Source organism: Phoenix dactylifera, chromosome 9 (assembly GCF_009389715.1).
Source record: "Phoenix dactylifera cultivar Barhee BC4 chromosome 9, palm_55x_up_171113_PBpolish2nd_filt_p, whole genome shotgun sequence".
Classification (NCBI taxonomy): Eukaryota; Viridiplantae; Streptophyta; class Magnoliopsida; order Arecales; family Arecaceae; genus Phoenix; species Phoenix dactylifera.
In genome coordinates this window covers 13814142-13828643 of record NC_052400.1, presented here as the reverse complement: position 1 = coordinate 13828643, position 14502 = coordinate 13814142, and the positions used below count along the sequence as shown (strand labels likewise).

The following is a 14502-nucleotide window of genomic DNA, read 5'->3' as shown; positions in this document are numbered from 1 at the left end:
ATTTCTTTCGTCCAATCCAAGCACAATCTTTCAAAGGTTCCATGAGATTTCAGCACACCAAACAAGAAGCATATTGATCTCCAGATGGAAGACAAAAAACTACACTCAGAAAATAAGTGGTCTACTGATTTGACATAGTGCTGGCAAATTCTATCTTCCAAATTCAGACAGAGAAGATCCCCTAGACTCTTGCAGCTTCAGTTGAATTGTAGATGGGTGTCTTCGTGGTCATGCTGGAAAGAAAGAAACATCCGAATTTTCTTGAACAAGCAATCTATAATTCAAAAAGCAGAAACTAAAACAAGTGTCACGCCCCGAACCCAGCACCCGGGTCCGGTACGCGACCGGCCGCATGAGCCCTAGAGCAGTGCCCTAAAGATCATGCAAGGCCTATGATTAACAAAAATTCTAATAAATCCACAATTAATCTAGTAATTCAAATAGAGCAGTCCGACATGTCCAAAATAAACAAATTAGTTCATCTACAAGCTCTTCAAATGTTCATCGACATCAAAGAAGGATAAACAACTAACTAACTAATGACTCTGGTGCTCGCACTCTGCGCCCATCCCATCCAAAACTATGCATCCTGCAACTCTGGTAAAGAAAAAGAAGAAAAGGGGGTGAGCTTTACAGCCCAGTAAGAATCCCTACACATCCATACCAACACAATAATAATATGAATTTGAAAGCCACGACAAATCGATGCACATTTCATGAAATCATAAACCGGCTATCAAAAGGCTCGAATAATCAATATAAGTATGTACGTCAAATATCAATGAAAGTCCAACTACGCAAGAATGATATAGCATACGATAGCTTATAAATCTTCATTAATGTTTTCAATGCTTTTTCTTTCCATTCTATATTAACTTGATCCGGATCAATTATTTTTCCGACTTTGGGCCAAATCCCGGTCACGTTTCCAGCCCGTGACAGGGCAAACCAATAGTGTCACACTTAGAGCCTGTGACGGGCAAACCAACATTGTCACACTTAGAGCCTGTGACGGGCAAACCCATAATAACGAGACGGCCCAAAGTCAATGTTCATTTAATCAATTTCACATCCACACATCAATCCCTTTTATTTACTTTATTTCCGGCCTAGACTAACCATGGTCACGTTTCCGGCCCGTGACAGGGCAATCACTATAACATGGTTAGTCCATACCACCACATCTATAAATTCAATTATGCAGGTATAAGTTATACACATACAAGCATCCATCACACTACCAACCACAAGCCAACACGATCAAAATATAATTAAATATAAAACTATTTTGCTTTGTCTGGATCATAGCATATCAAACATATATAGTGCAAAAATATGTATATCATGTAGGATTGGCGTATAAGGATTCTTACCGAAATTGTAGACAGACTCAAACACGGATCTGGATTACAACCTACGAGCTGGGGTGCTGAGTCCCCTGATCAAAACCTCCTGGCACCGCTGACTCTTCCCCTACAACATCAATTATAAATCACAAACTAAATTATTTAATATTAAAATATTCTGAACTATAATTCTCATCTGTTATGGGATCCATCATCAGGTCCCCAAATATCTCAATCCTCCCAGATCTAGGGCAGTCGGGATAGCCCGACTCCCATCTTGCACCACCGGCCTACGTCGTCGCCAGCCGTGGCCGCTGCCACGCCGGCGATGATGGCCGGTCCCGATAAAGAGACCAACAGAATGGATGATTCCTCTCTCTTCATAGTTGGGAATACATCTCCCCTTCCCTATTTCTTGGCCCAAGGGCAGCAGCCGCCACCTGCCCAATCCTCGGCCACCATTGGTCGAACCATCGCCGGCCACCCCTACTGCAGTCACCGGCGATGGTGGCCGGCCAAGAGAAAGAGAGAAGAAGAAGTCTCTTCCTCTTCTTCTTCTTTTCCTTCTCCTCTTATTATTATTATTATTATATTCTTATTTTCTCTCCTCCTCCTCCTTCTTCTTCTTCTTCTTCCTCTTTCCAACCAACACTGTCCCCTCCCCCTTCCTCCATTTCTTCCACGGAAAGGCCACTGACAGTGGCTCGGCCCCCACCCGACGGCACCCAACCGCCGTCGCTGCCGCCGGTGGCCAACCGACGAGGGGAAGAGGAGGAGAGGATGGGATCCCGAGGAAGAAGACCTCGGATCCACCCTCCCTCATCACATACACAGCCTAGAAAACTCTCTCCGACCCTCACATAGACCCGACCGACCCCCAATACCATGGATCCCGACCAACCGGCGGCCGGCGGCGGCGGCAAGATCCGAAAAAGAGAAGCCAAAATAGGGTATCCCTGTTTCGGACTCTTCTCCGGCGTTCTCACCGGGCCTAAACCTAGTAAATGGAGTGCAAGGGAAGGTGCTGCACTTACCTCAGCCCGACGAGGTGCTCCGGTGATCTTTCCGGCGAGGAATCGGAGAGGAAACTCGGATTTTCCCCGCACGGGTCCAAAGTTTTTCTCCCGGTTTGTGGGGAAGGGAGGAGAGGCTTTCCGGCTTCCTCCACGGCCGACTGGTTCTCGGCTCCGGCGCTCGGTTTCCTCCGGCGATCGGCCTCTCCAACGATCCCCTCCAACGCCGCCGCCCCCCCCCCCTCTCTCCCATTCTCCTCTCTTCATCCACGATCGTGCCTAGGGCACGATCGTATTTTATAGATGGGCCCGGCTTCTTCGGGCCGGCCCATCAAACCATTTTTTTTTTTTCATGGGTATTACATACTCTCCCCCTTAAAAAAAATTTCGTCCTCGAAATTAACTTACTTGAAGCCTCAAACTTTAAAAATATGCATCCATCATATCATCCCTGGGATCTTAAATAGTCTCCCTCTCGGAGTAACTACTCACAAGATTTTGACATACAAAAATCACAGCATCTTACAACTTGATCCTTTTTTTTTTTTTTTTTTTACCACACGTAGTAAGTTCTTTTGATCTCCTTCGAAAGAATTCCAAACGCCCAACCTTGGATTAAAATGCCATAATTATATCCCAAAGAAATTAATTTCCCTTGATTCTACATAGAGATCATAATTGTCTTAACAGAAATAGGAGAAATCTTTAGTATCAAATGCTCTTAATATTCTATAATCATTTTTCTTTTCTTTCTCCCACATCATTCCAACAAATAAGAGATTCATAGAATTAACAACATTCTCCTGAAACTAACTCAAGTATTTCATCATAATGCTTTTTAGATCAAATATTAATGATCTTAACTAGTTTCAAAATAAGTCAAACCACCACACTTCCGCTGCACACTCTGATTTAATTCATTCAATTCTTTAAAGTCACAAAATGATTTCTGACTAAAGTATCACTTTGCATTGAGACTAAGAAACTCCAAGTTTCAAATTTCCAAGTAGAACTAGAGCAAAACCTTTAGATCTTTTTGTCCTCAATTTATAGAGTGTACATACCATAACTAACCCCCGATTCTTTAGTCAAGTTTAAGGTCACTATGTGATCTCCACAATCTTCTTAGAATCCAAAATATCTAAGTTTAATTTAAAGGGAGGTAATTCTTGTATTCCTTTAGCAATTTAATTAGAAGATCTACATTGATTTTCCTTCCAACAGAATTTACTTCAAAATGGGTTAGAAGTCATTGAGCCAATACACTATGATTAGAATTTAACTCGATCGATCTCCTGATCTTCCTTCACCAAGATTCTTAACATCCATCAGTAATGCTATATATGATAATTCATGTAAGCATCTCATGACCGAAGTCTCTACTCAATATGACATTTATTAGTGGCTTCATCAATAATGACAAAAGATCCCTGCTCAAATCTTAAACTTAGGCTTGAGTTTTACATTAACGCATCAATTAGTCTTCTACAATTATAAGTAAAATCCAATAGCCCAATCCAAACATGAGAATTCAAATAATTAGAATTCTCCCATCAATATGCATACTCTATGGCCTCAAAATAATCAAATACATCCATAGAAATAGACCTATTTGCAATATCCAACATGCCAACACCAGATTTAATCCAGATACATTTTCAATTTTGAAGAACGTTCCTTTCAATATTATGAAATCTCCTTAGCTTACTCCAATACTAAATCAACGTACAAATCCCACTCTAATAATTAGCAGCAAAACCAAAAGTATGATCACATCAAAACCCAAATCAAATTTGAACTTTCAAATCATTTAAATAATATCTGAACATGGTATACTCGATATGCCATTGTTGACCTACACTTATCTTAGGTCAAACCTCTCTTATCATGATCAAAGACAATTTATACTTTCCTTCCGTATGCATCAAAAACCAAACCGATGCATACATTTTATCACAATGCCAAGTGATCTTACAGCTTAAGCACTGAATTTAATTGTCATGTCCAAAGTGATCATAACCTTAAGCTATGATATATTTCTGTCACGATCCCTAGTGATCTTAAACATATGCTTAGATTCCAACTGGTCACATTTTCCAATAATCTTAAACCTCAACTTTAATGCCACTAAGGCCACAGTTCCTAGTGGTCTTAAACCTTAGATTATAATATCATTCTTGTTACAATCTCAAGTGATTATAAACCAAATCTCTGATAGTTTTTCTATCATAGTTCTCCACTGATACTCACCTGAACATAAACCCTAGGATACCTTAACCTTAAGCTCTGATACCACTCTGTCACGCCCCGAACCCAGCACCCGGGTCCGGTACGCGACCGGCCGCATGAGCCCTAGAGCAGTGCCCTAAAGATCATGCAAGGCCTATGATTAACAAAAATTCTAATAAATCCACAATTAATCTAGTAATTCAAATAGAGCAGTCCGACATGTCCAAAATAAACAAATTAGTTCATCTACAAGCTCTTCAAATGTTCATCGACATCAAAGAAGGATAAACAACTAACTAACTAATGACTCTGGTGCTCGCACTCTGCGCCCATCCCATCCAAAACTATGCATCCTGCAACTCTGGTAAAGAAAAAGAAGAAAAGGGGGTGAGCTTTACAGCCCAGTAAGAATCCCTACACATCCATACCAACACAATAATAATATGAATTTGAAAGCCACGACAAATCGATGCACATTTCATGAAATCATAAACCGGCTATCAAAAGGCTCGAATAATCAATATAAGTATGTACGTCAAATATCAATGAAAGTCCAACTACGCAAGAATGATATAGCATACGATAGCTCATAAATCTTCATTAATGTTTTCAATGCTTTTTCTTTCCATTCTATATTAACTTGATCCGGATCAATTATTTTTCTGACTTTGGGCCAAATCCCGGTCACGTTTCCAGCCCGTGACAGGGCAAACCAATAGTGTCACACTTAGAGCCTGTGACGGGCAAACCAACATTGTCACACTTAGAGCCTGTGACGGGCAAACCAACATTGTCACACTTAGAGCCTGTGACGGGCAAACCAACATTGTCACACTTAGAGCCTGTGACGGGCAAACCAATATTGTCACACTTAGAGCCTGTGACGGGCAAACCCATAATAACGAGACGGCCCAAAGTCAATGTTCATTTAATCAATTTCACATCCACACATCAATCCCTTTTATTTACTTTATTTCCGGCCTAGACTAACCATGGTCACGTTTTCGGCCCGTGACAGGGCAATCACTATAACATGGTTAGTCCATACCACCACATCCATAAATTCAATTATGCAGGTATAAGTTATACACATACAAGCATCCATCACACTACCAACCACAAGCCAACACGATCAAAATATAATTAAATATAAAACTATTTTGCTTTGTCTGGATCATAGCATATCAAACATATATAGTTCAAAAATATGTATATCATGTAGGATTGGCGTACAAGGATTCTTACCGAAATTGTAGACAGACTCAAACACAGATCTGGATTACAACCTACGAGCTGGGGTGCTGAGTCCCCTGATCAAAACCTCCTGGCACCGCTGACTCTTCCCCTACAACATCAATTATAAATCACAAACTAAATTATTTAATATTAAAATATTCTGAACTATAATTCTCATCTGTTATGGGATCCATCATCAGGTCCCCAAATATCTCAATCCTCCCAGATCTAGGGCAGTCGGGATAGCCCGACTCCCATCTTGCACCACCGGCCTACGTCGTCGCCAGCCGTGGCCGCTGCCACGCCGGCGATGATGGCCGGTCCCGATAAAGAGACCAACAGAATGGATGATTCCTCTCTCTTCATGGTTGGGAATACATCTCCCCTTCCCTATTTCTTGGCCCAAGGGCAGCAGCCGCTACCTGCCCAATCCTCGGCCACCATTGGTCGAACCATCGCCGGCCACCCCTACTGCAGTCACCGGCGATGGTGGCCGACCAAGAGAAAGAGAGAAGAAGAAGTCTCTTCCTCTTCTTCTTCTTTTCCTTCTCCTCTTATTATTATTATTATTATATTCTTATTTTCTCTCCTCCTCCTCCTTCTTCTTCTTCTTCCTCTTTCCAACCAACACTGTCCCCTCCCCCTTCCTCCATTTCTTCCACGGAAAGGCCACTGACAGTGGCTCGGCCCCCACCCGACGGCACCCAACCGCCGTCGCTGCCGCCGGTGGCCAACCGACGAGGGGAAGAGGAGGAGAGGATGGGATCCCGAGGAAGAAGACCTCGGATCCACCCTCCCTCATCACATACACAGCCTAGAAAACTCTCTCCGACCCTCACATAGACCCGACCGACCCCCAATACCATGGATCCCGACAACCGGCGGCCGGCGGCGGCGGCAAGATCCGAAAAAGAGAAGCCAAAACAGGGTATCCCTGTTTCGGACTCTTCTCCGGCGATCTCACCGGCCCTAAACCTAGTAAATGGAGTGCAAGGGAAGGTGCTGCACTTACCTCAGCCCGACGAGGTGCTCCGGTGATCTTTCCGGCGAGGAATCGGAGAGGAAACTCGGATTTTCCCCGCACGGGTCCAAAGTTTTTCTCCCGGTTTGTGGGGAAGGGAGGAGAGGCTTTCCGGCTTCCTCCACGGCCGACTGGTTCTCGGCTCCGGCGCTCGGTTTCCTCCGGCGATCGGCCTCTCCAACGATCCCCTCCAACGCCCCCCCCCCCCCTCTCTCCCATTCTCCTCTCTTCATCCACGATCGTGCCTAGGGCACGATCGTATTTTATAGATGGGCCCGGCTTCTTCGGGCCGGCCCATCAAACCATTTTTTTTTTTTTCATGGGTATTACAACAAGAATCTCTGCAAAGGAGCCGACCTCTGCAATTTTCAAAAAATATTTAATTAAAAAGAACAGAGCAGCCGACCTTCTTGAGCGCTAACCTCTGCAATTTGGGCACCTCTTCGATCAACCGGGCCTTGGTGCGCCGAATCTCAGCATTCATCGTCACCGCCGCCGCCCTATTTTTCTCCCCAGGTCGTCATCTTCGATTTCTACACAACAGATCCACCAATCAGGGAAAAAAAGCGCCACTAAGGGAAAATCATGGAAAAGAAACCCTGGAAGGGAGAAAGAGAAGGAGGACCTAGAGGGCGGCGTCGATGTCGGACTCGACGGTGGCGAAGAGGCAGGCGAAGGCATCATCGCTGGAGATGTTCTCTGCGTGCTGCTTCTCGACGCCACAAAGAGAAGTGGGGAAAAGAGGAGGGGAGCCGATGATAAGGCCGCCTTCCATGGGACCAGCCCACCAACCGCCGCCTGGGGTGATGGAGAGGGAGGAAGAGTAGTAGGGCAGAGGAGGTCGGAAATGGGGAGGGAAGAGGGGGATTTGAGGAAGAGGAGGACTTGGTCAGGAAAGATCGAGAAAGAGCGTCAGAGAGAGAAGGAGAGGAGGTTAGGGATTTGTAAGAAGAGGCGGGCGACTGGAGGGGTTAGGGATCGGGAGGTAGGGGGTTAGGAATTTGTAGAGACGAGGGGGGAGGGGGCGAGCGGCGGAGAGAGAAGGGGAGGGGGGCGGCTGGAGGGGTTAGGGATCGGGAGGCAAGGGGTTAGGGATCGGGAGGCAAGGGGTTAGTGATTTGCAGCAAGGAGGGGGGAGGGGGGGTAATGGCCTCCGACGACGCTTTCTAAAGCATCGTTGGGAGGAAAAAAAGACAAAAAAAAGAGATGGCTTGATATTTTGGGCTTCTGCGTTGGCCCAAGCTAGGCCTTTACCCAGATCGGCTTCCGACGACGCTTATAAGCGTCGTCTTAGCCTTATAGCTTTTGCGATGCTTATAAGCGTCATCGTATGCCCATACCTACTAACGCTTCCTAAAAGCGTCGGCAAATTTTGGCACTTAGCCAAAATTTCCGACGCTTCTACTTAATATCGGCAGCCAAAAGTTGGAAAAGGTAGTTTTTCCTATAGTGAAGGTAGGATGAGAGCCAATAGGATGGGCCAGCAATCCATATAACTAATTGATAACCATCTTCAAAACCCTCTCGAAGATAATGTTAGGGGCTCTCAAGATCATCACTGCACATACAAGGCTTTTCCAGGCTCCCTCACCTCTGTGGACGGACGGTAAACTCAGTTTTGGACTACTGGGAGAGAATAGAGGAAGCTTATATTGCCGACGAAGTCTGTGTTATTAATATAGACTTCACTTGTGAGATAGGCTTAAGATAGGTTTTGTTAGTGGTTTTCTTCTTGGAATCCTAAAAAGTTTAGATTTTTTTTTCACGGAAATCTTCTATAATTATAATGCTTAAAAGTAACTTTTTCTTTGAAACTTTTAAATTCTTATTTAATCCTTATCTTTCCTTGTATGCCATCACGTGAGGTCGTTGAACTAACAATGTTTGCTTGGGAGTCTCCATTGAAGATTGTAAGAGATAAACTCTATTCTAACCATCATCAATGACATTCGATATTCTATCTGCAATCATATAAGAGAGAAAAATCCTCAGAAAATAGAGTTGAAAAAATCCAAGGAACCAAATTAATATTGGCCGAATATCTTTTCCTACGGAGAGAAGACTAAAAAATAATATGTAACCACATCCATACCATTCTTTTACATGCATTGCAGCTGCTCAAATCTAGTTAGAATAGGTATAATGTTTACCAAATCCAGGGATAAGTACATACAAAAATATGGCGTAATATTGCATCCAACAACCTGACGAACCATGTCACTTCAACACATTGTGACACAAATCATCAGACACTGATGCAATTGATAAGAGGTTGTTGGATTTATTCTATGATGATCACACTTCTTTGTGATCAAATGGTACAATCTGTCATTTTATTGTCCAAGGATCTGCAATATTAGGGATCGTGAAGTGGGAATTCTGTCATCCTAGACCATGGTACGTAAGAGTTTCTCTGTTGGTGGCTCAAAAGTTTTGGCTATTCGCATGTAGAAAACTTCCAAGTGAGAGCATCCTTATTTACCATTGATGATCCCTTCCGTCCAAGCCTATTTGTAGGGGTTTCCATGCGGCCACAAGGATCTATCATCAACTACTCTAAAATATAGAGAGCGCATATGTGCTATTTTCAGTTTTCTGATTTCAAGACCTTTTTGAATTTCATCCCACAAATAAACACTCCACATGACAAAATCATGATTAAAAATTTCAAAATTTACAAAATTTTATGATTTTGTAGTATATCCAATTACAACATCAAGAAAAAAAAATACATATCCTCCAAAAATTCGCTATCAACAGTGTAAAGGTACATATGAAGAACTATCAGAAGTAGACATAAAGTGACTTTAGAAAATAAGCTCTTAGCTGTTGCTTTAATTATCTTCGGTTAAACAGTGAGCTGGCCTTCATTTGACATGGTGGCTCTGTGCAGTCTCTTGCATCTCCCCTTCTTTCAGTCTCATCACATTTTCCGAAAAGCTGGAAGACTACCTGCATATAGCTTTTATGAACATAAGCATTTGCCATAGAGGTTTAGATTCATCTTTACAATTGTTGTTCCTGTCAAAGGTTGCACATATACTTGAACGAAGGACACATTTGTTTTTCTCTTTTTGAATTCTTCTTCGGACATGCTGGCACTGCAAACTAAGCTTGACACTCCATTTCAGAGCTTTGAAGTAACATAATCACCAGATGACTCAATACTTCTTTGACTGTCTTAAATACGGTACCAGGTCTAATAATATAGTACCCAGCATTGCACAAGCAGATAATAGCATTTGTTAAATCATCTTAACCCATAGGATTAAATGAAGCTCTGAATGAATGCAAAGGAGAACATAGATACGGCTTTGGAGGCATTTGCAAGTCACTGATGCTTCCTCCCAACATATCAACTACCCTGCTCATTGAAGGTCGATTCCCGGGCATCATCTGCGTGCACCACAAACCAACTAAGATCATCTTTTTCGCCAATTCTTCCGATTCTGTTGTCATTTCAACAACCTGCAAATCTCTAACTTGGTCCAAATGATCATAAATCCAATGTGGAAAATAAATTTCACTAGTATTCTCTACACTTGCTTTTACATTCTTTCTTCCTCCAACCATTTCTAAAACCATCATTCCATAGCTATAGACATCTGACTTAGTAGAAACAACTCCAAAGCTCCTAGAGAAGACTTCTGGGGCGATAAACCCTATGGTTCCTCTAGCACCTGTCACTGAAAGGATACTGTCCTTCGGAGGGCATAATTTAGCTAACCCAAAATCTGCAATTTTAGGACAAAATTCTTGATCTAGAAGGATATTGTGGGGTTTGATGTCGAAGTGTACTATGCGTGTGTTGCACCCGCGATGTAAATATTCTAGCCCTCGGGCAATGCCAATTGCTATTTCGTACAACTTTTCCCAGCCAAGAGTAGTTTTCGGGTTCTCTGAATAGATGTACTTCTCCAGTGATCCATTGGGCATATAGTCATAAATGAGAGCCCTTTTAGACCCCTCGAAGCAAAAGCCAATTAGACTTACAATGTTAACATGGGAGGTCCTACCAATGCTGGCAACTTCATTCAAAAATTCCTCTCCATCGCCTCTGCAGTTTCTTAAGAACTTCACAGCCACCAAACGACCATCTTGCAGGCTACCTTTGTACACAATGCCATAGCCTCCTTCGCCAAGTTTGTCGCAGAAAGAGTTCGTTATCTTCTTCAGATCTGCATACTTGTATCTTTTCGGGGCAAGGGAACCGAAATTTTCTAAAACTGCTTCAATATTTTGTGCATTGTTTGATTTACTCCTCCAAAAGATGATCGACTTGAGAAGATTTCTGTGTCGGTGTTGGGAGAAAAGGAAAAAACAGCAAGAGAAAAGGAGACCTGCTGCGATCATTGCCAAGATTGAACCTGAAAAGCGCCAATGCTTGGAACCTCAAAGGTTGTTATGAACATAGTCGGACATTTGAGGCAAGGAATAAAGAGCCTTTTAAACTCTCAAACTTCTATGTTCCTAATAATAAACAATTGAGGGTTTAAAAGCCATAAATTTGGTAGGTCTTTAAACTTTATTTTGAGCTAGATAGAGAAAGTGAGAGAGAAGTGAATAGAAGTTTTTGAGGCCCTTAATAACTAATATTCGAACTCCTAAAGAAAGTTTTCCACTGCTTTATGTTGTTATCTCACAAGTTAGTTTTCTACCATAACAAAGTCTTAGCAGTCATATTTGCCTTTTGAACTACAAAAAATAACAATAAGATTGAGGCAATTATTTTTTTATGTGTGAAAAAAGATGCAACTAAATAATACTTATTTTTTCTTCAGAAAAAAAAGATGAGTACTTCAGGGCACCAACTTTCCTCTCCTTCCTCCAATCTGAATATCATAAGCAAAGATACTCAAACCTACCCGCTTCTCACAAAACTCAAGTAGTTCAAAAATCGCTCTTACTAAAAGAAGCCGAGTGAAGAGGGACCCACTTCTTTTTAATTAGCTAACTAAGCTATCATAACTGTAGATCACCATTCTATACTCAACCTTGTGTTTATGGCTTATGAATCTACGAAGTGAACTAAACCCCCTCAGTACAAGTTTGCTTTTAAATTTTTCTAGAATTCTAATGAGGTCAAGACAAATTGCCACCATGACACGGTGTATATATTCACCTTGAAGAACCAGCATACATCCCAACATCAGTGTGTTCCTCTTTGTTAAAGTCCCCCTTCAACACTCTTATATAATAATCAAAGTGACCAAGTAGACCATATCAAGAAAAAAGGTAGTGTCTGTTAATCAGTTAAAGAAAAAAAAGGAAAGGAAAAAATTGCAGCTTCGCCAGACAAAAATTATATACAATTTAAATCATTTTGAAGTTACAATTTTGTCATTACGCTTTCTCAGTCAAGATTTCCTTGAAAATAGAATTACAAAAACTAAACCTGCCACCTATGGAGATAATCATTCGAAGATTAGCAAATTTGCAATATATTCTCTTCTGATTAAGTTTCCTCTAACTTCTGAATTTACAAAATCAAACCCTTTATCCAGATCACTTTTTGTGCAGCACACATACAAGGCAATAATGGTTGCAAATCTGAAAAGCTCACCACCCATGGAAGATTTCAGTAATCATTATTGTCACCAAGAGTTTATGAAATTTTGTCTAGTGGAAGATCACCTGAAGCTACTTCTAAATTGTTGAACACCTACTTCACCAAGTCGAACTACGCCGTGTTGAACACTGGGGGATTTTTATGGCGTTACGATCGTTATAAACAATTTATAGACACTTTTTAGAAAAAATATAATTAATTTGGAGGTTTTGATACAGTGTCCACCAATCTCATATTATGTTTTAGAAGAACTGATGGCAGAGTAAAGTTTTGTAAAATCACAAGATATGGCTACCGGAACTTTTAACTTTAGACATTTCAAATATCGTTTTACCAAACACATGATATCCCGTGATGTGTGGAAAACTGCAATCATTTGAAGGGATTAGCTGCGTTGGAGTAACATGTTCATTACCTGCTAAAATCTTCCTCTTCGTGTGGCTTTTTCCTGCAGCGTCAAATAAAGGACCACAGCCAGAGGTCAGTACAGAACTAAAATAATTTAACAAGTTTTACCAAAACAGAAATATCTGTTTCCTTTTAGACTTGCCCCCTTTCGATTAGCAAAACCTACATGTTTCTACACAATTGCCACCAATATCAACCTTGAACTTCCAGCTGAAACTTCGTAAACTAATTTTATTGGTTGAAGCAAGTTGCTACCAACCATCACACGAGGCACGATGCTGTAGATGCATAAAAATATCATGAAATTTGGCAAATAGAAGGTTCTAGAAATCTACCTTGGCATTCGTCGTCGCCAGGACACATGGAATTTCCTGTGTAATTATGCTTGAAGCAACCCGAATCCAAGTCATTGTGCAATAGATTCGAGTAGGCACTGGCAGACTGTAGCCAAAGGCGTCCATACTCGAATACTAACTTCCATCCAAACGATGGGCTTGGACCGTCGCCCCAACACTCATCCGGACCCATTCCTCCATCCTCTGATCTGTTAGAAAAATAGAGCTGGCATCCTTTGCAAAGACTACGATTATAGAGGTCGTGGAAGATGTCGGTACAAATATCATAACCATTCGGCTTGCAGTTGAAGAGGGTCTGGTTCTGTCTTACAGACTGGGGAAGGAGTGGAGACTGTGGAGTCTGGACTAGGGGAATAGGAGGATCAAATTTATAAAGGAAAATGCAATCTGGTATCGACAAGTGATTGCGGAACCCTGGGTCTTCAATTATGATTGACTGATCAGTGTAGTTGATATGCTTCACGACATACGAGGGCTCATGCCCATAAAATTGGACGAACGGTGTGGAGTCCTCGCAGGAGATCCTATGAAGCCCCCCGCATATAGGAGGAGTGCTGTCTGTGTAGAAAGGAAAACTTACTTCAATAGGAGGAGAACTACCGCATGGTGGATTCTGCGGGGGGCATGGGCAAGAAAGATTGGGGAAAACGAAGAAGATGAAGAAGGGGACGATAAGGCAGGAAAAGGAAAGAGCCATAAGAAATTAACGCTACGACCCTTGCACCACACCGCACCAGCAACCCCCACCCCAGTTTAAGCTCTATATTTACCCACAAAGACTAGAAGCAAAAACAGTTTATATTCTCCTCGCAAGACCAATTGGCGACTTGGACTGGCTAAGACGCGTGGCGGTTGGGCCATGCGAACATATATTGGGAGGGGGACGGGTCGCATCTTTCGCGCCAACTGAGAATTCACCTTCTTTCGCGCGATTGCACCGTTGGATCACCCGCCGCACAGAAATCAAAAGCATCCAAACTCTGTAATTCATCTGCCTGCACACCTTTCAAAGCGATCGGTGGATTTGCACGAAAGAGGGTGAACCCTTCTTTCTCGCGAAAGATACGGCCCGGCCCGCTGGGAGCGCAAGGGACTTCCCTAAAGTCGGAGAAAGGCAGCATGTACGACTGATGTAAACCGTGAACATTTTTTCTTGCTTGGGGTGTCGGATTTAAAAAGAAAAATTAGAAAAGGCGAGCATCCTGGAAATTTCGACTCTGCTTTGCTTTCAAGAATTCTTCAAGTTTGATAAGGGAAGATAGCCAATATTCAGAAACCCTGTAGCTTTCTAGTCAATTGAAGACTTGGAAAATAATAAAATCTT

General features: G+C 42.3%; 1 protein-coding gene and 1 long non-coding RNA gene across 2 annotated transcripts; both read right to left on the bottom strand.

Annotated features, from left to right (window-relative positions):
- Window positions 1-4889: 4889 nt before the first annotated feature.
- LOC120111910 lies at window positions 4890-7040 on the bottom strand. Its single transcript, XR_005513325.1, has 3 exons — window positions 6837-7040; window positions 5834-5933; window positions 4890-4949 (listed from the first exon to the last, which is right to left on the bottom strand). It is a non-coding gene; the product is annotated as an uncharacterized LOC120111910 (long non-coding RNA).
- A 2449-nt stretch (window positions 7041-9489) lies between these two features.
- Window positions 9490-13945, bottom strand: LOC103704548 (LEAF RUST 10 DISEASE-RESISTANCE LOCUS RECEPTOR-LIKE PROTEIN KINASE-like 2.4). The gene is made up of 3 exons (XM_008787892.4): window positions 13158-13945; window positions 12830-12862; window positions 9490-11212 (listed from the first exon to the last, which is right to left on the bottom strand). Exons 1-3 carry the CDS (start codon window positions 13873-13875, stop codon window positions 10101-10103), a joined length of 1863 nt encoding a protein of 620 aa, XP_008786114.2. The 5' UTR covers window positions 13876-13945; the 3' UTR covers window positions 9490-10100.
- Window positions 13946-14502: the final 557 nt, after the last annotated feature.